Source organism: Tachypleus tridentatus, chromosome 6 (assembly GCF_004210375.1).
Source record: "Tachypleus tridentatus isolate NWPU-2018 chromosome 6, ASM421037v1, whole genome shotgun sequence".
Classification (NCBI taxonomy): Eukaryota; Metazoa; Arthropoda; class Merostomata; order Xiphosura; family Limulidae; genus Tachypleus; species Tachypleus tridentatus.
Window position 1 is genome coordinate 93148321 of NC_134830.1, and position 23899 is coordinate 93172219.

Here is a 23899-nt window from a genome sequence, read left to right on the forward strand (position 1 = left end):
CATATGTGAGTTTTTTTCTGCTGAAATTATACAGTGTCTTCTTGAAGTACTAATGTCTAAAGTTAAACAGTAATATCTGTAATTTCCCAATTAATAAGCATTTAACACAATTATAACTTCCAAGGTTTATAGAACTAATTGTAGGAAACCAACAAAGTGGAACTGTTTCTCCATGTGTTGGTTTATAAATGTTAAGATGAGGTCTTAGAAATTTCAAATGGCAGCAACGTAAAACATATATTGTTGATTCTTAGACTTGGGAATCTTCTACAGATTTAGAGAAGAGGTGGGAATTTTGCAACACATTTAACACTAGATTGCATGCACTTCTAAATATATATTTAATTGAAACAAACATCAATATTAAGATAAATACATAACAATAAATCTGTTATATGAACCAATCAATGTAAATCCTCACACAGGTTTCAGGCTGTCAATCTTTCTCCCCTAGTTTCTTCTGTCTGTGTTGTGGGTCACAATAAAGATTTATGTGATTGTTCCAGTTCTGTCTTTGGCTGCCCCACTCCTCTCTTACAAGAATATTATTGCCATTTGGATGGTCCTGGCCTGTTTCATGATTGAGGGAATTGAATGCATGTGATAGACATTTTTTTTATAGTGGGTATCAAATTCCTGTATTGATAACTTATCTGTCATGCCTGGCAGAGTGAGTTTCAGTCCCTCAGTTCTTGGGTTTGAGGTGAAGATGGTATGAACCTCATCCTACTCTCACCTAGATATCAGTAACCCATGTTGTCTTAGCCAGTACAGTTGGCTTCACCTTAGCATTCATTTTTTACCCACCTTTCTCATTGTGGGATTAAGTTACAGTGTATTTCTATGGTTAGAATCACTTTTCTGAAACATTCTCTCCCACTCAGGTGTGTGCCTCTCATTTTCTGTCCTTATATCTCATACACTTTTCAGTTTGACAAAGAGTATACCTAGCCTCAGAAGTGATGCCATTCCCTTCTTTGGATCTGATTTTCTCATTTCCAGAGGTTATCCTTCAGACACTTTTGGGGAGTACTTCTATTGCTATTGTTCCCTCACACCAGTCCCTCCTCCCAATAAATATGGGATTCTAGTTACTTTTGTGAGAGGAAGTAAGTATAATATCAACAGTTATAATATTCTTATACTGAAAATGCATTTCCAAAAGTTACTTTCCTCCACTTACACTTCCTACATTTCTCTTGTGCTGACATCTTCTTCCAGACTTCAAATTGATAGCTCGGTAGAGGGAGTCAGTTACATCACTTGAGCATGACATGTTTGTATTAGTTAGGAAGTGATGCAAGATGATTTACATGAAAGAACATTGGCATCTTTCAACTCCAATAAGGGGGAGGAGAAGGCTTGTGGCATGTGTATAGAAAACATTCACATATAGAGGGCAGCACTGAAAGAGGATAGCTTATCTTATGAGATAAGGTATATACCTATTGGAAATGCATCTTAAATATAGGAAAATTATAACTTTAATGCTAACATTAAACTTGAATTGAAACTGTCATGTTTGTCTAACACAATGCCTTATCTGAGTCAGATTGATGCCATTAGTTTACAGGCATATACTGAGCACCAATATATTTTTAACACATCTGATTTTTATGTAAAATAGACATTTTACTAAAACTTGTAACATTTTGTGTAGGTACACAGTAAATTTAGAATTATTGTCAACATTTCTTCTATATGGGATTGGTGTAATGGATGAAACCCATACATATTTGGTTAATGATCATTTATTTTGTGCAGTTGTAACGATGATCATATGACAGTTTTATTAAAAAAGTATGTTGATGTACTAGTCCAGGTTTAACATTTTTACTGTATTTAATTATTCAGCAGTTTTAATTAAATATATTAGGTATTAATGTATGTTTTGCCAATTCAAATATAAAATTACAGACCCATAAACTCAAGAGTCAATGCCTGATATATTAATTATAGCTATTCTCACTTATACTAATAAAACATAAGGTTATAGATCAGTTAAGATATGATGGTTCATCATACATGAAGAAGACAGACAAATGTTGTGTTGGAATGTTGTATGCCATTTTTGAAAATAAATTTTGTTATTCTTATAAATGGTTGGGTATCAACTTATTATTATATGATGTTGATAACTGGGAACTGGTAGCTCAAGATTGTAAGTTGTGGCTTAAACTAGTTTACAGTGGAGCATCTGGCTTTGAATTTTGCCACATCAGGAATGCAGAAATCAAGTGTGCCTTTGCAAGTCTTCTAAACAAGATCTACAGTCAGTTGTACCAAACATTGAATTTTACTTGCACAGTGCAAAAGAAGGTTTCATGTAAGAATTAGTCTTATCAGCCACTCACATGTAAGTAAACAATCCTGAGATGTAAAATGGCTGTCATCTTCACATGAAGTGGTTAAACGTGTGAAAATAATGTGCTTTCATGTCCAAATGTATGTTTCAAGCCTCTAGGTTTTTCCTTTTAATGTGGTAAACTGTGTTTAAATGATGTGATAGGAATATTCGTGGTTTGTAACAATGTATAATGATCAGTTTTGAAATAAAAATGAACAAAAATTATTGTCTAGTGTTGCATACTTCTTTCTGAAAGAGGGAAACCAGTACCAAAAGGAAATATGTAGAATAGATATGTAGATCGTTTTAGATATATCACTTTTTACTTGATTTAACCTTTTTAAGCTAATTGGGTCCAATTATTGGAAAGATTAGTATCAAAAATTAAGTTATTATCTTGTTTAACATTTGTAAAAAACTTCATGTTAAATTAATTGTTCTTGATTTATATATTTTTTTAATCTTCTGAAGCAAATAAATGTTTGATATAGCTACTGTTCAGATGAATCTAAAGACATTTCAGAAATATAGAAACTTTTGCATAATTATAAATTTGATATTTCTTTTTATTGCCCTCTTTTATTCATGCAACATAATAAAGTATCCAGTTGATGGATAAAGTAATTACAGCCACCTTTAACTGATATATTATTTTGTTAATACTTAGTTAACCTAATCTTGACATTCTGTAACAGGTTGATGATAACTACAAAAACCAGATTATGTGTCAAAGAAATATACACAATCATGAAAATAATGTTCATTAGAACATTAGTTATAGACAGTAAATGTAAGGAGGTATAATGAGGAATACATGAATATTTTTATCCTTTCTAGGTTTAGAGATGGAAAGGACTTTGAAGTCAGTGATAGATTCAAAGTGTCTTTTAACAATGAAGAAGATACTTTAGCTCTTGTTTTCCAGCATGTTACTCCAGATGATGCTGGCTTATATACCTGTGTTGCCAGTACATCTGGGGGCAAGATTTCATGCAGTGCTGAGTTAACAGTCCAAGGTAGTAAGAAAATTGTTACTTAATCTAATCATGTTTCTCTGTTTGTTTTTGCCTTCTGCATTATGTTTCATTTAATATGTTATACACTTTTGTGCAAATTTTCACACATACTGTACATAAACGTATTATTTTACAAATTTCATTATTTCAAATTTCTGTGTTCAATATGATGATAATTCTATGCATGCAATTTAAGATTTGATTCTGGTTCACGAGTAATCTTGATTAAACAAATAATATTTTTTTTGGAATTGATAAACTCATGTTTTAACTTGCATGAAACTTAAGTGACTGTTCTAAAGTGTAATATTTTAGAATAATCCATTTCAGTTCTTTAGTTTCTACTTAATACTCTTTAAATACCAGTGGTCACTGTAAACTATTTTTCTTTAAAATTAAAAAGTATAGTTAGGACTTCTCTCTTTTATATTTCATAGAAACAAGAACAGTGCTTTAAAACCAAATCTATGGGTGTTATTTTAATTATGTCTTTTTTTGTATATTTTAAATGTTTGGTTTTATAAATCATCTTGTATTAAATAGTGTTAATAGTGTCTAAAATTACATAACCAATTAGAATTCAGTGTTTTTATTAGATCTATGCCTGAGAATATCTGTTTTTAAATATTTTATCATGTTGAATAATAACTGTTTTAAATATATTGAAGTATATAACCATTAGCCAATAGTTTCAACTTGATAAATGTCACAGCAACTTTTTTGAATTTTAAGTATTATACACGTGCAGATGATGATTATGGAATTTCTTGTTTTACACTGCTCTGTATTAACAAGCTATCTACTTTTAAGTGAACTTTTACAAATTAAATGCTTTTCTTTCTATTTTTGTTACAAGGAATGAGAAGTTAATTAATGAATAGGTGCATTTAGTAGCATTTTATTCTAATTTGATATCTTACCTCTCATACAAAAACTTTCTTAACTTCTACTTCCCTCTTTTGGTGCAAATATTCACTCACTCTTAGTCTTACTTCTACCAATTACTGCTTACTGACATGCAAATTATCATGAAGCAACCATCCTCCAATAAAGGTGCAACACTACCCCTATCATAAATTGTGCCTTCTGTAATCATGCACATGTTATTAACTCAACCATTGAGTTAATGTGTTTTCCTCTCAAGGTTTAATTAATCTATCCACATGTTTTTACTTTCATGAATTTCTCCTTAAGTTAATTTGTTACTGTAGGTTTTTCTTACCTGTTTTTAGGAGAGTAATAATTTATCTTCTCTCTTCTTTTAATTTTGGGAGTTATAAAATACAAGGTTATGGGTTGTCCTGACTACGATCGCTTTTACTGTGGTAGCATAATTTCCAATCTTATCTGATGGGTTGATGCTGTGATTCTTGGGCCATATTGCAATAGTTCTGGTTTGTTGAGAGTTTACTACTTTTATTTTACAATTAGAACATGCTGATGATTGTCCGAACAAAGTTTTTGGTGATCATTTACTTTTGGATTTGGACATACTAATATGCCTCTTAGTCATATGTCCATTTGGGAGACTTGTTCAGATATTTTTTCCCTTTGGTTGATTTGTTATTCAGGCAGGTTATGTTCTGTACTTTGTCAGTTCAAGGCTTTCCAAGGGTATATGACATTTAATAGTCCCTTGTGTGTTTCACAAGTCTGTTTATTTCTTCTGTGAAATCCTAACCTCTTCTATGATGTTTTTCCATCACCCTTCTGACTTAAATTCACTAGTCCATTCACCTGGTGTTTTCTTCCCTTTCTTGTAATGATTATCACCTTTTCATGTCTTCTTCCCATCAAATTCATTACCTTACCATGTCCCAAGCTGCAAATTTCCATCTTTCCTTTTTTGGACATTGTCAGTTCTGTAACTGTTTATCTGTGGTGGTAAGTATTCTGCTGATTTTTATTTTTTCTTTCCAGTGGCCTTTATTGCATATTTGGATCCAACTTTGTGGCAAATGTTGCCTGATCAAATATATTTAGACTTAAATCTGCACTGTATGACCTGAATATGCTAAGATGACTTTGAGACTATTTCTACCACAGACCTGATGTGCCATTCCAGATGGTGCCAGGTATTGATTGATCAACTCTGTCCAATATGTTCTCTATGCATGGATATAAAATGTAGAAAATGAAACAAAATAATATGTCAAAAGGTCATTTCCATTGTTGAGATGGTGCATTACCCTATATTGCTCTCAGGTATACATTGTGATGTTATGCTTCATAAATATGTTTGTTTCAGACCATACACTCATGGACTACTATGAGTAAAGCAGACAAAGATTGCTGCCCATTTCTGATGATTCTTCACATTTGATACTCTTCTTATAATGGACCTTCAATGTGCTTCAAGGTGTTGGATGATGTGCTCTCTCAATGTGATAATTTTGCTTTTCAATATTGCAGCCATCATTTGCACTGTCTTTGATGCTGTGATCCTCCAGTTTATTCAGTGCATTATTTCCTTCCTTAGAGTGGAATATGAAAGTCCTTGCCACTTATTTGTTCCTGACTGTTGAAGTGGTGGACCTTGGTGGCCTCTTCTCCTAAGTGTGCACAATACTACTTAGTTTGAGAGTAAGGTGGTGGCATTCTGCAGGTGTGAATAGCATGATTCCTTTCTAACATGGACTTGATGTACATCCTTGTGCAAATTAATTGAAACAAATGGTCATTTTACAATATTTTCAGCATGGCGGCTGGTGCAGGCTTGTTGGATCCGCTGATTTCCTTTAATAGTCATTTTTTCACACAGATGGCGTCATTAACTGTGTTTTGCAATGCGGTCGATCTATTTTTGGGTTATATGACGAAATTTTGAGGAATATTACGTCATTTGAAATTGTGTTAGAAGGGCAAGGAGACCAGTCAAAAAACAACTTCTTTCCAACTCAATGAAGAAAAAACGGTATTAATGGGGTCTGAAATACAAGAACTGGATACAAGAACAATGGAGGAAGGTGTTATTCAGTAACGAGACTTATTCCTTCATACAGGGTCAAAGAAGTCTGCATGTTCGAAGATCTCCAGGTAAGAAACTTCGAAAATCTCACATCAATCAGTTTGTAAAACATCCCTTGAAGAAGATGTTTTGGGGCTTTTTCATCTACTATGGCATCAGAGGCTTACATATCATAGAAAGTATGATGCGAGAACCATAATACATCGAAGTTTTACAGAGAAGAGTCGTTCCAGAATTGAAAAAGAGATTTCCATATGGATCTGGCATTTTTCAGCAAGATTTGGCTCCGTGTCACACATCAAAACTTATGAAGAATTTTATGACTACAACACAAATAAAGGTGCTGGACTAGCCTGGAAACTCTCTGGACTTGTGAATTGGTTTGGTTTGTCATAACCAATCTTGAAGTAATTAACATGTGAATGATTAGAGAGGGTGCTAGTTACAATTGGAATAGTGTCTCACTTCTGTTGGTGGAGGGTTGTTGCATGAACATTTGCATGCTAGTTATGCTGTAATAAGTAACAAGGCTGATAAAGGACAGTACGAGTCAAGAAAGCTTTCTGTAAGAGAGGTAACTATGTACTAGAAATAGTTTTCAATTTAGAAAAATACTTTTATGAAAAGACAAGAATGCTATTGGCTACTTACAAGTTTCATTTTCATTTAACTATTTTATGTTTCTTAGTCACTTTTATATTTTCTTTCACTTTTCAATCTGTATATAAATAACATAATTGAGAAACATGTTAAGAATATAATACATTTTTGACAATGAAACATTTTGCTGATAAATAAATAAGTGTGAGGTTAATATGGTGAAACATGAAGGTTAAGGGGTTTGAAATAAATGGACTGGTAGTTAAAAATGCAATTGCAAATAAATTTTTGACAAAGTAAATTTTTATGTATGGATCTTTGTGAACACATAGTGTTTAATCACCTTTATGCACTTTTTATTACAAACAAAAATAGAACCATTAAATAATGAATTATCTTCCTGTTTCTCATTGTGATAAGCTTAAATCAATATGACTAAACTTATTATTTTCTTAAATCTTGCATTCAAATATGATCTTTATCTTATTTGGTAGGTGTTGTTCATAAGCTTTTGAAGGACCCAGAGCCTCCAACAATTAAGGCAAGCTTGACTGATGTTGATGTCAGTGAAGGAGGCTCAGCAATGTTGGAGTTAAAAGTTACTGGTTACCCAGTTCCCAAGATTACATGGTATATTACTTTGTAGTCATACAGGCTATTAATATGATGCTTATTAGCTCTTAAATATATACCAGTCTTTTGGTTCAATTCAAGACCATGGTTTAAAAAGGGGTGAATGTTGTGTTAAAGGACTGTTTGATAAAAATTGTATTTTTATTTTTAATAACTTTTTAGCATTGCAAAGTTCATATAATTTGAAAGCTTAATTGTAAAAAAAAATTAACTGCAGATTTTTTTTATTTCCCTCATTAATCTCAATTTATCCATTATAGCTGGAAACCAGAGGTATGTGGAAAAGCATACTAGATCTGTCTTTCATCTCTCACAAGTTACTGTTTAATAAACGTTATGTTCTTTACTGGAACTCATTTGCTGAGTTGGACAAAGTGAGACAAAAGATTCTATGAAATGATATTTATATATACAGTATAATACTTTAAAAGTTATGTTCTAAATGCTCAATCAGCCTTAGTTATAACTAATAGCTTGAAGGTCAGGGTATTGACATTTTCTCTGCTAAGCAGACAAATCACTAAATTTAGACCTGTTCAACTTGTGTAACCTATAACACATCTTTGATTATTTCCTGTCAAACATTTCAATTTAAACAACTCAAATTTTAGGGACACTCTCATCCAAGATCTTCACCAGCTGTGGGATCCATTCCTTCAGGCTTAAGTTTCGTATCTTATAAATATGATGTGTAACAATGTTTATTCTTTCTTAAGTATTGCAAAGGTACCAAATGCTGATATTAATTTTGTACTCTTTCTTTCATATCTGTTTATGTAATAAATTTATAGTGTTTCTGGAGTGGATATCTATTTACTTATTGTTAGGCTGTATCTAAGGTAAAGTGTCATACAATATGGTTGTTCTATGAGACAGTAGATATCTTGATACAGAAAATAACAATAGAGCTGAATTTAAAACATTTTCTAGGCCAGATTTAGGATGTTTTAAATTATAACTAAAAATAATTTTTAAAATTTTGTAGAAATTTTAAAAAATACCAACAGAGTGTGAGATGTGTAGTACTTGCTTACTAAACTTTCATTTATTTTTTTTTGTAGGTTTTTGACAGTGAAGAAATAACAGCAGGAGAACGTTATCGTTTTTTGTTTGAAGATGAAGAAAGTTATGCTCTCATTATTAAAAATGTAATGAAAAAAGATGCAGGGAAATACTTTGTAGTGGCAAAAAATGACATTGGAGAAGCACAAACATCATGTCAGTTGAATGTCACTTGTAAGTAGTACCAGGTTAATGATGCTGTGCATTGCATAACTATTGAATATTAAAATGTGCAACCCAAAGTCATAAAATATTTTCTCTTATTCAGAAATAATATGTAATACCAGATTTAAATAATGAGATGTTTTCCAATGTACTTAAAATAACTGCTAATATTAGTGTGATTCCTGAAAATTCATTTACTATTTTCGTGATATTTTATTGATTTCTTATTTAGGTCCTCCATGTTTTCGTAAGCAGATGAAAGACATGGTAGTAATGACAGATGAAACTGTAAAGTTTGAAGTTGAAGCTGAAGGGAAACCTACACCAGAAATCAAATGGTAAGGACTGAAGAGTTGTTGTACATTATACTAAAGCTACTTTGGAGCCTCACCACTTTATTACAGTTTGAAAGTACTTAAAAGTTTTTTTACCACTGTGACCTATTGTTTTGTGTATATTGAGGATTCTATGTATAAGCTATGTTTTTAAATGGCACATTGAAACAGTTTGTAGATCAGTCTCAGTTACATGTGAAAACTTCTAACCATTTCATAGGTGAACAACAATAGCTTCTAGGTTCTGAACATGAAGATATAATTAGTTTCTTTATGTTTATTTCCATTCAGGTAACATTAGATATTGTTGTTTGGTTGACATAGATACTAGTTTATTGTTACTCACTTCTTTAACAGCTTTGAAGTTATGAAAGATAATTTTATTTTGAAGCTACTATTTTATTTTAAGTTGTTTTTATGCATAACTCTGTGGTACTGCTATCTGATCTCCAATTCAAATTTTGGTAGCAAACATTGTTATAGGATGCATTTAAAATGCTCCTATAACCTGTTTTCTAAATTCAGAAAAGTATTGGCAAAGATATATTGATAACATTTTCTGCTATTTGTACATTTAAATGCACAAAATGATTGCTAAATTTACAACAGAGAAGGAAAATGACAATTCTTCTCCTTTCTCTATTTGCACAGAATCTTCAGGAAAAATAAAGAACTATATTTTATTCAAGATATTCTGAAATAAAATAGTTGTTCAAAAGCCTTTCAAAAAATACCCTTTTACTGAGAAAACAAAAAAGTCTTGAAATTCTGAATACTAAGATTATGTTTCTTTATATTCAAGATTTGAATGAAAACACTATCCAGATTTTTTCTTATGTGGGTATTGGTGTTTCTTTTAAGCCATTTTCTTCACTTATAAATGTTTTAGTATGCCATGAGGATCAGAGATTTTTATTAGAAAAGACTGGATACTGTTTATCAAACACTGTAAAGATTATAACATTAAATTCACAGGGAAAACTAGACAATAATGAGATTAGAATGGTGGAAACACAAGTGTGCCACAAAAAAGGGAAATATTTAAATGTCTTCTTCAGCTAAACATGTTTCTTTAATAGATGAAATCATTTGTGGAAGAATTTGAAAATTATGTCTGGAGGGGAGATTTAGAAAGATGGCATATAGCAAGTTTGGGTTCAACTCTTATTAACAAAGATATTTCTTGACACTATTTTGCTTAACTGTACAATTGTTTACTACTATTTAAGGGCCAGCTAATAGATGAAGCTATTTGAAGTTGAGTCAGACACTTGAGAATGACTGCTGGTGGTAATCAGAGTCAGTAAATCAGACAGTTGTTATTCTTTTAGCTGTTGTAATTTTAGATTTATATTCAACTGATATTGTATATGTTAATTTGATTCTTGTTATTTATTGACTTAATTTGTTCAATCAGGAACTTTGGTATTTTATAATCTGAATTATTATATTATAGCTCTGGAAATAAAACAGTCAACTTGTTTAATAAAAAAAGGTTACAATGTATACGAGAAATTTGAATTGTGTTTATTTAAGGCATTAAAAATCAATAGAGTTACGTTGGCAATTAGTTGTTGAAGTTTTCAGAAAATATAAAGTATTGGTTTATAGAGGTGTGGTGACTGAAAATACCTTACATCTACCCTTGCATAACTATTGAAAAACTATTTTTATGTTGGTCATGTGTAAAAAATTTTGTGCAGGTTTTCTGCATATACCTACATATCTTTATAAGCCAGGTTATCTACTTGGACAAATACTTTACCTTAAACAAAGAATATGTACTACAATGATTGTTTTATAGGAATTATACTTTAACTGTCTAACTCTGTGCTGGTTTCGAGTGAGGTACATACTCATTTCAAAAGATATAGAAACTTGTCCATGCTAGTATGAAATAGGGCTTTATTTGCCTTGAATATGTTTAACTGTAATGATAATTAGCATAAAAGAGTTAGAGGAAATCTGATTGAGATGTTTAAGATTGTTCAGATTCAAGAAATTGCTAATGTTGATGCATCATCTTTTTCCTTTAATAGTGAGGATACAAATATATATTTTGGCAGGGTAAGAGTCACTGTTAGCTAAGATTAGTTATATTTTCTAATGGGGTAGTTACCTTTTGGAATTAACTTCTTTCAGATGTGGTAGATGAAGTAAATCTGAAGTTTAACCTCATCAACACAGGTAGCTAGGGGTCAGAAAGCATGTCATTATATTTGCACACTTACTTTCAAAATGTTATTGAACTTGTATTTTATAAATGTGTGCCCGTACACTTGGTATCAAACTGTAAATTTTAATTCAAATTGTAATATTATACACTTAAATTAAAGAGTAAATATATATGTATATATAAAGCTAAATATCGAATTTTGTGTTTGACACTGGTATGTTATTGTCATATTACATTTTATGAAACCCACAATACAACATTTATAGTTTCATATGAATTATAAACTCAAATTTTCAATATTTACAAGTTAGAATATAAAATAAGAACCTCATACCTTTTCTGTTTGGTCAGATATCATAATATTTGTCAAATCTACCATATTGGCTCAGCCCACCACTTCATCATTTGAGCAGACTGGTTTATCTCTTTTACACCCATATGTTTATAAGAAATTGAAAGCTCTACATTTCCTCCACATAATTCTGCTAGTACTTCTAAGTTATTCATGAGAGTAAAGCTCTTATGTTGTTGAAGAGTTTGAAGTATTATAACACTATGTAACACATATTTTGTTATATATATGCTGTTTCTTAATTGCTTATGTTGTAAAAGTACAGAAAATGGCCATTATTCCCTTCAAACTTTGCTTTTGTGACCTAAATAATGAAATTTAAAAATTAACCTATTTTCTATGTAAAAATGGGCAAATTTGCACATTTTCATTTACACAAAGTCTGAACAAAACAACATATGATTCAAGATTTACATGTATTTATACTAAAGTTATACAAAAATGTTTAGAAGTGAATAGTTTCTCAAGATTTGCGACTGTACCATAAATCACTTTCATGTATCAGCCCCCAAATATAGTCTCCCATCATGTTTTTATTATATACTCCTTGGTAGCAGCATTCAAAGTCCCATATATCTAGGTGGAAGTGCTCACCTTGCTCCTCTGAGTATGCTCCCATGTTCTCCTTAAATTTATCAAGATGCGCATCAAGGATATAGACTTTCAGGGACTTCCTGCAGCCCATTTTGCCATAGTTCTTTACCAGAGCCTCAACCAGTTCCACATAACTTTTGGCCTTGTGATTGCCCAAGAAGCCCCAAACCACTGCAACAAAGCTGCTCCAAGCTTTCTTTTTTTTCCTTCCTACTGAGCTTCTTGGGGAATTCTGTGCACTCTTCTTTATTTGTTGTCCAACAAGAACACCAGCTTTGACCTTTGCCTCAGACAGCTCAGGGAAGAAGTCTCGAGGGTACTTGGAGGCTGCAGACTCCTTATCAAGAACTATGACAAATTGTTTCATAAGACCCAATTTTATGTACAAGTGTGGGAACAACACCTCCTGTAGGTCCACTAATGGCTCACACTTGACATTATGCCTCCCCACAGAGAACTCGGTCCACTGTGGCCAGTGCTTCCTGTTGTAGTGCACTGCAGTGTCCCTGCTGCCCCAAAGTCAAAAATAACAGGGAAACTTGGTAAAGCCTCCTTAGAGACTCCGACAACCTACCAGCCATACTCATTGTACTTCAAGGCTTCTAACAGGGTCTTGACGCTGTTATATTCCTCTTTGAGGTGCACTGAATTAGCCAGGAGAAGAAATGGATTCTTATTCCTGTTATGGAGCAGCACAACTTTGAGGCTTCTACAACATTCTGGAAAGTTCGAGAAAATTCTCTATCAGCTACTCAGCATTGAATCTACCAGGAATGTTCTGGAAAATGGGTAAATTTGAAAATTTTATTATCCAGGTCACAAAAGTGAAGTTTGAAGAGAAAAATAGGTCTTTTCCATTTACTTTAGGCATAACCAATTGGGAAGTAACACTTTCTGCCCAGAAACAAGAAAAAGTAAAGCTTTTGTTACATAGTGTAATTGATGCTGTTTTACAAACATAAATTAGAATTTTTTACACCAAAATACAGCATAGCTAGGAAGTCTGGTAAATTACAAAAGATTTTTGTAGTATCAGTGAAGTCATTTATAAATTTTTGGTGTTTAAAAATGCAAATATGAAGTCTACAAAAAAACAGTTTTTTACATTGACATGTGAATCTGGACAAAGCTTACAATGAGGGGTTGGCATGTATGATTCACAAGTGAAAATAAAAGAATCTAGAAACATCTTAAGTAGTGAAGATCATTGTTTTTATTTACTGTCCTATGTTTTAAGAAGAATAAATGAAATAAAAATATTTATTTCTAAATAGGAATTACATATATACTCTTCAAAAAAAGAAACACAAAAGGCAAAATTTGAGACAAATTGTTAACAAGTTTATTCCGGGTAGTTCTGTATGACATGTGTGAAACTTTGCACATTCACTGCTGAACATCCAAAGTCTGCAAAGGCGAAGTCCACGCTCACTAGGTGAAGTTTAACGTCACTCAACGTCAATAACGAGTATGCCCCCCGTGATCATCAATAACTGCTTGGCATCTCCTGCCCATGGAAGCGATGAGATGACGAATCACATCCTGTGGAATGGCTGTCCACTCAGCCTGCAAAGCTGCTGCAAGCTGAGGTAGAGTCTGCAGTTGAGGTTGTTGCCGTCGCAGACGTCGGTCCAACTCGTCCAAAAGATGTTCGATGGGGTTTAAATCTGGTGATCTGGAGGGCCAGGGAAGAACGTTGATGTTGTGGTGTCTCAAGAAGACAGTGGTGAGTCGGGCTGTGTGAGGACGGGCGTTGTCATGTTGAAAAACGTCCTTGACGTTCACCATGATGGGTTGCACATGGGGCCTAAGAATCTCGTCGACGTATCGTTGAGCTGTAAGATTCCCTCGAATGTGCAAAAGGTCTGTTCTGGCATTGTAGGCGATGGAAGCTCACATCATAACGCTGCCACCATCAAATCTGTCAACTTCCTGCACACAGTTTGCTGCAAAATGTTCACCTCGGTGATGATAAACACGGGTTCTTCCATCCTGCCTATGAAGCATAAAACATGATTCATCGCTGAACCAAACATGCCTCCATCGTCGATGAGGCCATACCCGATGTGCCCGAGTCCACTGCAGCCGTGTTTGACGATGTTGCTGGGTGAGGATGACCCCTCTGACTGGACGTCGAGGTCGGATTCCTGCATCTCGTAGATGGTTGTGTACAGTCTGATCGGAAATCCTACGCAGCCCTGGTATAGGTTGAGGCAGTAGACGTCGCAGTGGTGGTCCTATCTCGAAGGTGACGTAACCGGATGTAGCGATCTTGTGTGGATGTGGTCACACGAGGTCTGCCAGATCGTGGACAGTCACGAGTTGATCCATGTTGTTGGTGACAATTCCATAGCCTTGTGATGGTGCTTGGGTGGACATTCACAGCTCTGGCAACATATGATCGAGATTCGCCTGCTTCCAAGCGACCAGTGGCGTTGTTGCATTGTGCTTCAGTCAGTCTTGGCGTAACTGTATTGCATGTCGGTGGCTTAACACTGAGCAATGGAAACCGAGAACCTGTCACTTTTATAGGGATTTTGCACATGTTGCACTTGCAGAACATGCAGATCTCTCAAACAAACTTATTGGACACGAATGCGAAAAATCCAATGTTTTCCTCCGTTTTCAAATTGCACAACGTTTATTGTCATTTTGGTCTGACAGTCAGTGCCTTAACACGTGTAATATTACATACTCTGAGCTTGTAACGTTATTACATATATTTCTCTTTAAAATAAAAAAAATATCCCTTTTGCGTTTCTTGTTTTGAAGAGTATATATATTTATTACAGTGTGGTTTCAGTTACCAAAGATTATGTTCATGTGTGTATGTGTATTTATGTAATCTTTGGTAATCAAAACCTCACTGTACCTTATAAAACTATGCATTTATTGGTTTGTATGTCAGCATAGTAGAATAGGAAACAGGATGTTTATAGGCATTTTGGTTCCTATTTTACCACTAAACCCTGACCATCCATGTTTTTAGATGGGATGAAACTTTGAACAGAACCAGATCATGAGTATTTTCTATCATTTATTTACTACTTTAGACAATTCTTGTTGCAATTACTTTGGGAAAGTTGAAGTATACTTGGGGAATGTAAATAACATATCATTTGTCATTTCTTTTAACAGCTTGTTCCTTTATGTTGTTTTTTTTGAGTAAATGTTTTTTGTAGCTTATTAAATATTCCATGCAAATGAATATTCAATTTATCTGTTGACACTTACACTAACTGGCCACTAGACTATCTAGACAATATTTACCACCTATGTTACAAAGTATGCACAAAATAATTTGATATTGGAAACATGAGCAAATTAGTTCTTAAGTTGCATGAAATCTGTCAACTGTAAAAAAAAAACTTTAAGATAATTAGCAACTTTTTTTTTCATGAGTGATTTTTAGAAACTATAAACATCACCACCTTCCAGATAGTACCATTGTAGCACTCAACATGACCATTATCTTGTGTGCTATACAAAGTGGTATGACTAGTAGCAATTCCTTTTTCATGAAGGAAGTTCATAAGCTCAGATGACATAAAAGATAATCCACAGTCACTATATATATGTATGAAGGCATATCAAAAATCAAGAAGAGCTGACATAAAGATCTGACCACTGAAGCATATGAAATGTTAGGACAAGGATGTTGTTGTTTTTTTTAATTAAGCACAAAGCTAACAATGGGCTATCTGTGCTTTGCCCACCACAGGTATCGAAACCTGATTTTTAGCATTGTAAGTCTGCAGACATACCACTGAGCCACTGGGGTGCTAGGACAAGGAAGTTGTGCAGTCTCATCAATGATTATGAGTAGATATCTGTTTCTAGTTGCAAGTGGTACAGGACCTTCAAAATTTATATTAAGTTCTTCAAAGAGCTGAGTAGCTTTAATCAGCTGAATTTATGGAAGCTTGATCATTCTCCTGATATCACCTACAAAATACAAAAATTCCTGCAGTGGATGAAGTGGGCCATTCTTGTTCTGCCAGGATGAAACAGAAAATCATGAAGTACATACAGTGAGTCATTATTAATAATCTGAGCAACAACTTCATGAATCTGTATCAGCAGCCACATGGTGCTTGCCAGGTCCATAGATGATGATGTATCTGTATGATGATAGTTCAAGATGCCATCTCTTGGTCTTCTCATTCTTTACCTTTCCAACCTCTATATTGCTAAATATGAATGCTACTTATCTTTGGTCTGTGATGAGCTGAAAATGGTATCAAAGTAGGTAATTCTTCCATTTATGTAGTACCTTCACTATATAATAAGCTTCTTTCCCTATTGCAGCAGGGAAGTATTCAGATGCTGACAATGTTCTTGAGAAAAATGCCACTGGACAACCCACTTGATTAAGCATAGCAGTGATTACATGATCAGATGCATCTATTTTAACAGTAAAAGGAAATTTGTGATCTTTAGCTATCACTGCTGCTTTTTCCATGTCTACTTTTTAAGAGATTCAAAAGTCTTTTCAGTCGAAGATGGAAATGGAAATTGACTGCATTGAGTAAGCTGATGACTTTTCCAGAGAATTGGGAGAGTAATAGGAGAGTATCCCAAGTGTATGATGAAATGATGGAAGATCCATTGGAAGTAGTAACTCCAGCAGTGAATGAAGTCATTCAAGATCTGACTTTATCACTCTATCAGTAATGCCACAGTAAAGCCACAAAGGCTTATTGATTTGACTAATAATTGCATTTCTCATTACTGAATGTAAGCTGGTACATATGAGTGTCTTGAAGGAATTTCTTTAAATTTCTCATGTGCTTCTTGAGTGGCATCAAAATTTGTGACATTGTCAACATAGCCAAAAGAGGCTTTAAGGTTTTCCTTAGCGATGATATCATTTATGACATTTTGAAAATTAGCTGGGCCTTTTGACACACTTAAAGGAATCTGTCAGAACTGATATCGTATTTGATTCACCTCAGAAGCAGTGTATACCTTCTCTTCCTCTTTGTAGATCCAAAGTAATACAGATATTATAAGGTAAGATCTCCTTAATTATATCATCTATATGTGATAATGGGTAAGCATCAAGAAGTGTGAAATTATCTATGAGTAGATGACAAACATTTTTTTGTTTTGGTATTTATTGGGTGTAACAAGTACTTGAACTCGCTGCAAAGAATTGCAAGGTTCAATAATATCCTCTTTCAAAGGTCTTCTGACCTCAGAGTCAATAAATTCCATATCTGGTTCAGATTATTACCTAGATTTATCTGCAATAGGTTGGCATTCAGGAGTCACATGAGAATAATAATAATGGTGGTGATATTAAAGAAGTCATTAGTTCACATAATTCAAGTGACATGGCTGCTCTCCATTTGTTCATGCTTGCTCAAGATGTCATGGCCAAGTATCACATCTGCACACAAGTCCATCAAAGTGATGCATTTGACATTCTGAAAACCACAGTTATCATATTCTAGTTGAATATAACAAATTCTGACAACCTTTGCAGAAAAAGATGTAAAGACTATGCAGATCATACTAGAGTGTGGAATATGATTTATATTATTCTGCAAACAGAAATTACCACTGATGATGCTTTCAGAACTATCGGTATCAATAATAGTATTAGTTGTAACACCATTAACATGGACTTATAGAAGAACTCTAGGCAAACTAGTTGTAAGCTGCAGTCAGAAATGATGTGGCAGCTAAGTTGGGTCTAGAGGCATATGATCTACATACTTTAACAAAGTGTCCCTTTTTATCACAGTGATTGCAAACAGCATCTTTAGCTGAGCACTTACACTGAGGTTGTCGAGCTAGTCCACATAAATAGTATTTAGTGATTAATGCAGTGAACACTTTGAGTTTTCTGAAGGGATTGTATCTGTGGTTTGGCTTAAACCTTGTTTGTTTGACAATGGAAAATCCTGTACTATTTTTGGTTTCATAGCAGCAACCACTGGAGATGGATTAAATTGATATAATTTTATCTGTTCTTGTGCAGATTCTCAATTGCCTGATCATATGCAATTTGAAAGTCTAATCTCCTGTTTTTTAATAGTCACAGGCAAATCATTGAAGTCCACTAATAAAAGAATCCCGAATTGAATTCTCACAATATTTTGCAGTTAAATAATCACATAAGTTATAATCCTCACTGAGCTGCTTCAGTGCCTGTATAATAAATATACCAGTAGACTCTCTTGGCTTCTGTAGGTGTGTAACAAAGATAAGTCTGGTGTATATATATATCAGTCTTAGGTTTTATGTATAAGTCTCAAACTGTTGATGTAGCATCCCCATAAGTATCACAATCACCTATGTATTCATATACAGCTGGTGCAACATACTTCAATAAGACTGCTATTTTGTCTGGAGAGAGTTCAGCTGTTGAATGCAAAAAAAAGTTGTAAAATGTCTGCCACCAGTGATTCCAATCTTTAGCAGCTATTGCATCAATATCAAATCTCTCAGACTTCAAATATTTGTCCATGGGAAAGATTAGTCTGGACTGTATAATTTTGTTGAATAAATTAAACTGATTTAGGCCATGAGGATGCTAATAAAATCAGAGCAGAATATGTCTTTATTTAACTCAGTCAAATACATAAGGAAAGATGACATCAAGTAACGTTCATGTGCTTGGTTAATTCAAGCACCATCTGCTGTTTTGGAGTGTGTAAGGCAACAGTATATAATTAACTTAAACATAAAATAATAATTATGAAGCATTTGTAACAGGTCTTCAATAAACCTGATGTTAGTTCTGTAACATGGTAAGGTCACCATAGAAAGAGATTTTACAAGAGGATATCTCAATTTCACACACAGAATAGCTTCATTCTTCATATGTATGCCTATGAAATATCCACGTAACTAGTCTTGAATTAACTACCACTTAAAATTATGTATTGTTAACATGAAGTGTGTTAGTTTATAATAATGTTATCATGCAGTAATAGCCCTCCATCGACAGAAGGGTGATACAACCTCCTTGCATAGTAACTTCCTTTAAGAATTTGAGTTTGAACTAACTTCATTCTTTTTCTTATCACTATCTAGAAGAGATGAGGCATATTTTTAAACTTACTAACCAATTGCTTAAGGTTTGCAGTAGTGTACAGAACATAAAATGTGTTCAAATTTAAATGATTTTGTTTATTACTACTGAAATATGTAATGGAAAAACATTTTCTTCCCTTCTTACCTCTTATTTCTTCTTAAGTGATGATGATTTCTGCTTTGTCCCATGTTGGGAATGTTGTTCCTCACATGAAACCTGTGTCTATAGGAACTAAAGGCTTGTTGTATGTGATGGATGTATTAGCCATTGTTCTATATGCTGTGGATTCTTTCAAGTACACCAAACCTCCTCATATCATCTGTTTGCCATAGTTCCTTTTGCCCAGATTGAACGTAATCATAATGAAGATGATATGACTTGCTATTTCCCACACTACAGCTTTACAGTAGAAAATTCTCATCCTTGAAGTCTCATCCATGATTTCATAGATATGTTCTTTTTTTTTCTCTTTCCCCCTTTGTCTTCTGCTTCTTCCTATATTTTTCTATAGGAGACTACTTTGTTTTCCCTTCTTCAACTGATATGGATTGCCTGTTTCTCCTGTTGCTGATTTTTAGTGAGCTTTACCTCTTACATTTTACCTTTCCTGATACTGCCTGATTTTTCTTCTCCTGACCTCTCCACTTAGTTCCATTCCCACATTCTTCAGTGACCCTCTCATCATACTCCTATGCTTCATTGGGACATTAATGGGGTTTTACATCTTTTTACAAGCTCAGTTCAAGCCATTGACTTCATGTCATTATTCCATTTTTTCTCTGCAAACATTTTCTTCTCCTTTACTGTAGTTGTCATCATTAAAATTTATATGCTATCTTTGCTTTCTTCATTTTCTGTTACTATATTTGCTTTCTCCTCTATTTAGACTTGGTGCTTAACTTGGAATCTGAGTATGGCAGGTTTGAATCGTCATCCCACCAAACATTCTGACCTTTTCAACCATAGCAACATTATTATGTGATGATCAGTCCTACTATTCCTTGGTAAAAGAGTTGCCCAAGAGTTGGTGGTGAATGATTAGCTGCTTTCTCTCTTGTCTTTCATTGCTAATTTAGGGATGGCTAGTGGAAATAGCTCTTGTGTATCTTTGCATGAAATTCAAAACAAAATAGACCTTCATATAGATTCACATTTATGGATAATTAATGAATATTATCCTAGAAATTTAATCATGGTTGTGATAGTCTAACAAGTATGTAGTAACTAAAAATTATATTCAAACTGCATAGCTTAGTTTTGGTAATTAAGATTCTGATAAAATTGTTCAAGTGACAACTAATAGTTAATATGATAATTCAGTTAGTGAAAACACCTATTTAACTTTTACATGGTCTAAAGCCTTGTTCAGTCTTTTTTTCCTTTTATTAACATTGTAATGACATTTTAGTTCCTTATGATCATAATAACAGTGATATAGCTCATTTTGAACTAAATGTCATAAGAAGTTTGAAAAACATTATATGAGTGGAAAGTTGAAGTGTCACTTACTTAATATGTTAGAAATTTTTGTATATTAAGAATCTGCAACACTGTAAACTGTCCTTTTTAATTATTATATTTTCTATTTTGATTTCACTGTACACCATGCCTTTTTTAATTATTATATTTTCTTTATTGATTTATGCTACACAGGTATAAGGATGGGCAGCTAATTGTTGAGGATGAAAGAATTAAATTGATTTGTAAGGATGAAGAAGTCTTTACTCTTGTGATAAAAAAAGCAAAGTATGAGGATTCTGGAAGCTATTCTTGTCACATCAAAAATGAAAGTGGTAGTCAGACTGGATTTGGAACTTTAACTGTTAATGGTTAGTATAATCCAGCATAATGTTTGTTGTCAGTTGCATTATTCCATACTGAAACAGCATTCAATAAATTTTTCATAAGATTAACAAAATGTGTTATTTAAACTTTGATAGTGGATTATGTTGTAACTAATATATGAACTATTTTTCCATATAATTATGTATATATTTTTATATATTATATAAATATATATAATAATATTGTATTACATATAGAGCTGAGTGATTCAATCAGTTAATCAATATAATTAGTAGCCTACAAATAGTAGTTACATCAGTTTGTATATCATAAGCTAATTTATTTATGTCAAGAAAATAATTACCTAATCAAAATTAGTGTTTTCCATTATTACTGTTTTTGATTATTTCAATAACCTTTCAGTTGAAGTTAGGACAAAGTTAGTAAAAGTTATTAATTTAAAAAGGGGAGTAGGAATTGTCAAAACAGTACAGAAACTAATTGAATCAAAAGGCAAATATTATATTTTTAAGCCTACAACTAGAGACTGTAGAAGAAAAAAAATAAACAAACAATGCTGGAAATATTGTTTACATTATTTTTCTAAGCTGCAAATCCCTATTTTGACTACATGTATACAGTGGTTATCAATTTTAGTGGAGTCAAGTGTCAATCTTATAGTATAATATAACAAAATACAAGCAGCAACAAAACAATCTCATCAGAATGTAATAATGTTTTTTCGAAGATAATACAACACAGGATAATACAGTGTAAGCAGATTCTGTAACGTGCTAACCTTGTTAGGGCTACATGGCACATATACTGCTAGCCAAAATCTTAAGACCAATGAACATAAAGAAAAAATATGCATTATGCATTGTTAGACTCAACCACTTATTTGAGTATTAAGCCCATACTGAAACGAAGTGTTAATTGGTAAACACATAATGAAATTTAGTCATTTGTGTTCAAGCATTAGTGTTGTCAACATCTCCCACTGACATCTCCTGTGTTACATTGGTTAGAAACATGGCAAAGGCTAAAAAGTTGATAGAATTTGAACATGGCAGAATTGTCAAGCTGCAAAAAAAGTCTCTCTCAACGTACTATTGCTGGTGAGATTGGGTGCAGTAAAATTGCTGTTACAAATTTCTTAAAAGACCCTGAGGGATATGGAATGAGAATTTCAAGTGGTCGGTCCAAGAAAATTTCGCCGGTGCTGAGCAAGAGAATTTTACAGGTTGTCTGGCAAGACACCAGCTGATCATCAAACATTAATACCCTTACAGAAGCAGAATGCAGCTCAAGAACAATAAGACAGCATCTACGAGAGAAAGGCTTTAAAAACCATAAACTTTTTTCAAAGGCCACACCTTCTTCCAGACCATGAAACAGCTTGGTTAAATTTTGCTGAGTAAAAAAGTGGATGATGGTCCAGATGGCTTCCAACGTTACTGGCATGATAAGGATATCCCACAGGAGACATTTTCTACACGACACAGTGAAGGAGGTTCCATCATGATTTGGGGTGCTTTCTCCTTCCATGGAACAATGGAGCTTCAGGTTATACAGGAGCATCAAACAGCAGCTGGTTACATTGGTATGTTGGAGAGAGTATTTTTATTGACTGAAAGCCCTCACTTATGTGGAAATGACTGGATCTTTCAGTAGGACAACGTTGCAATCCACAATACCCGCAGGACAAAGGACTTTTTCATGGCGAATAACGTGATTCTTTTGTACCATCCAGCGTGTTCGCCTGAACTGAACCCATTGAAAATGTTTGGGGGTGGATGGTAAGGGAAATCTGTAGAAATGGACGTCAATTTCAAACAGTGCATGATCTTCATGAAGCCATCTTCACCACTTGGAATACCATTCCAGCCAGCCTTCTGCAAACGCTTATATCAACCATGCCAAAAGTGAATGTTTGAAGTTATTCGCAATGACAACTGTGCAACTCACTACTGAGGCCTCTTGTTGGGCATTTCCTTCCCTGTTTAGGACTTCTTTTTAGTATGGTCTTAAACTTTTGACCAGCTAATATTTTGGCTAATTTCATGGTATTCACATTTTCCCTATTAAATGCTAAAACGTTTTTTATTTTCCCTTTTCTTATTTTCATCTGTCGAAGCTCTACTCAAATATGTGGTTGAGTCTAGTAATGCAAAATGCATATATTTCTTAAGATTTTGGCCAGCAGTTTCTGTTCTTCAACAGCCTGCTGTGTGTAAGTGTTTGCTAGAATTAGGTGGCACAAATAATGTATGCAAAACAATGGTCTCACACTCAGCATATTCACCAATTATTGACAGTATTTGCAACTGCTATATTAACACCAGCTGTTTAAAAATAGCAGAAACTGTGTGAAATAGTGCTATATGCAGTCATAATAGGTATTGAATATGGACTCACAACATAAGCTAAGTGTAAAAAACAGTAGAAAGAATCACCACCATTTCTGAGAAAGGAAATCTATTATGGTAATTGTCCACTTTTAAAAATTTGCTGAAATATAGTCACACAAATCAGCATACAGACAGCAAACTTGAGTGAGTAATGATATACAATTTCAAAATTGAGAACCTTTCATGTCACACTTAATGTGCTATAAAATGCACAAATTGTAGTTTCCAACTAACATGTATGCTAGGAAAATACCAGACTTTTTGTTGCAAAAAGTGAAGGACTTGTAAAAGTTTCAACACTACAAAATTAAAGCAGTCATATTAAGTTTAAAACTATTTCAGTATTTTGCAAAAATTCTCCACAATATAGTAAATATTATTTTCCTATAAATTTATAGTGCAGTCAAAAT

At 33.5% G+C, this 23899-nt stretch overlaps 2 protein-coding genes across 4 annotated transcripts in view; both read left to right on the forward strand.

The window, feature by feature from the left end:
- Positions 1-7563, forward strand: part of LOC143253057 (uncharacterized) — a 98309-nt gene extending 90746 nt beyond the window's left edge. The window contains exons 19-20 of one of the 2 annotated variants that reach the window (XM_076506217.1): positions 3185-3363; positions 7426-7563. The gene's annotated coding sequence lies outside the window, so the exon portion shown is untranslated. The remainder of the gene's footprint in view (positions 1-3184; positions 3364-7425) is intronic. The other variant, XM_076506215.1, reaches the window with a different exon arrangement.
- A 1068-nt stretch (positions 7564-8631) lies between these two features.
- Positions 8632-23899, forward strand: part of LOC143253056 (protein Obscurin-like) — a 253949-nt gene continuing 238681 nt past the window's right edge. For both annotated transcript variants that reach the window (XM_076506213.1, XM_076506214.1), the window contains exons 1-3: positions 8632-8800; positions 9024-9129; positions 20947-21122. In XM_076506213.1, coding sequence (XP_076362328.1) covers positions 8716-8800; positions 9024-9129; positions 20947-21122 — 367 coding nt within the window. In that variant the 5' untranslated portion in view covers positions 8632-8715. The remainder of the gene's footprint in view (positions 8801-9023; positions 9130-20946; positions 21123-23899) is intronic.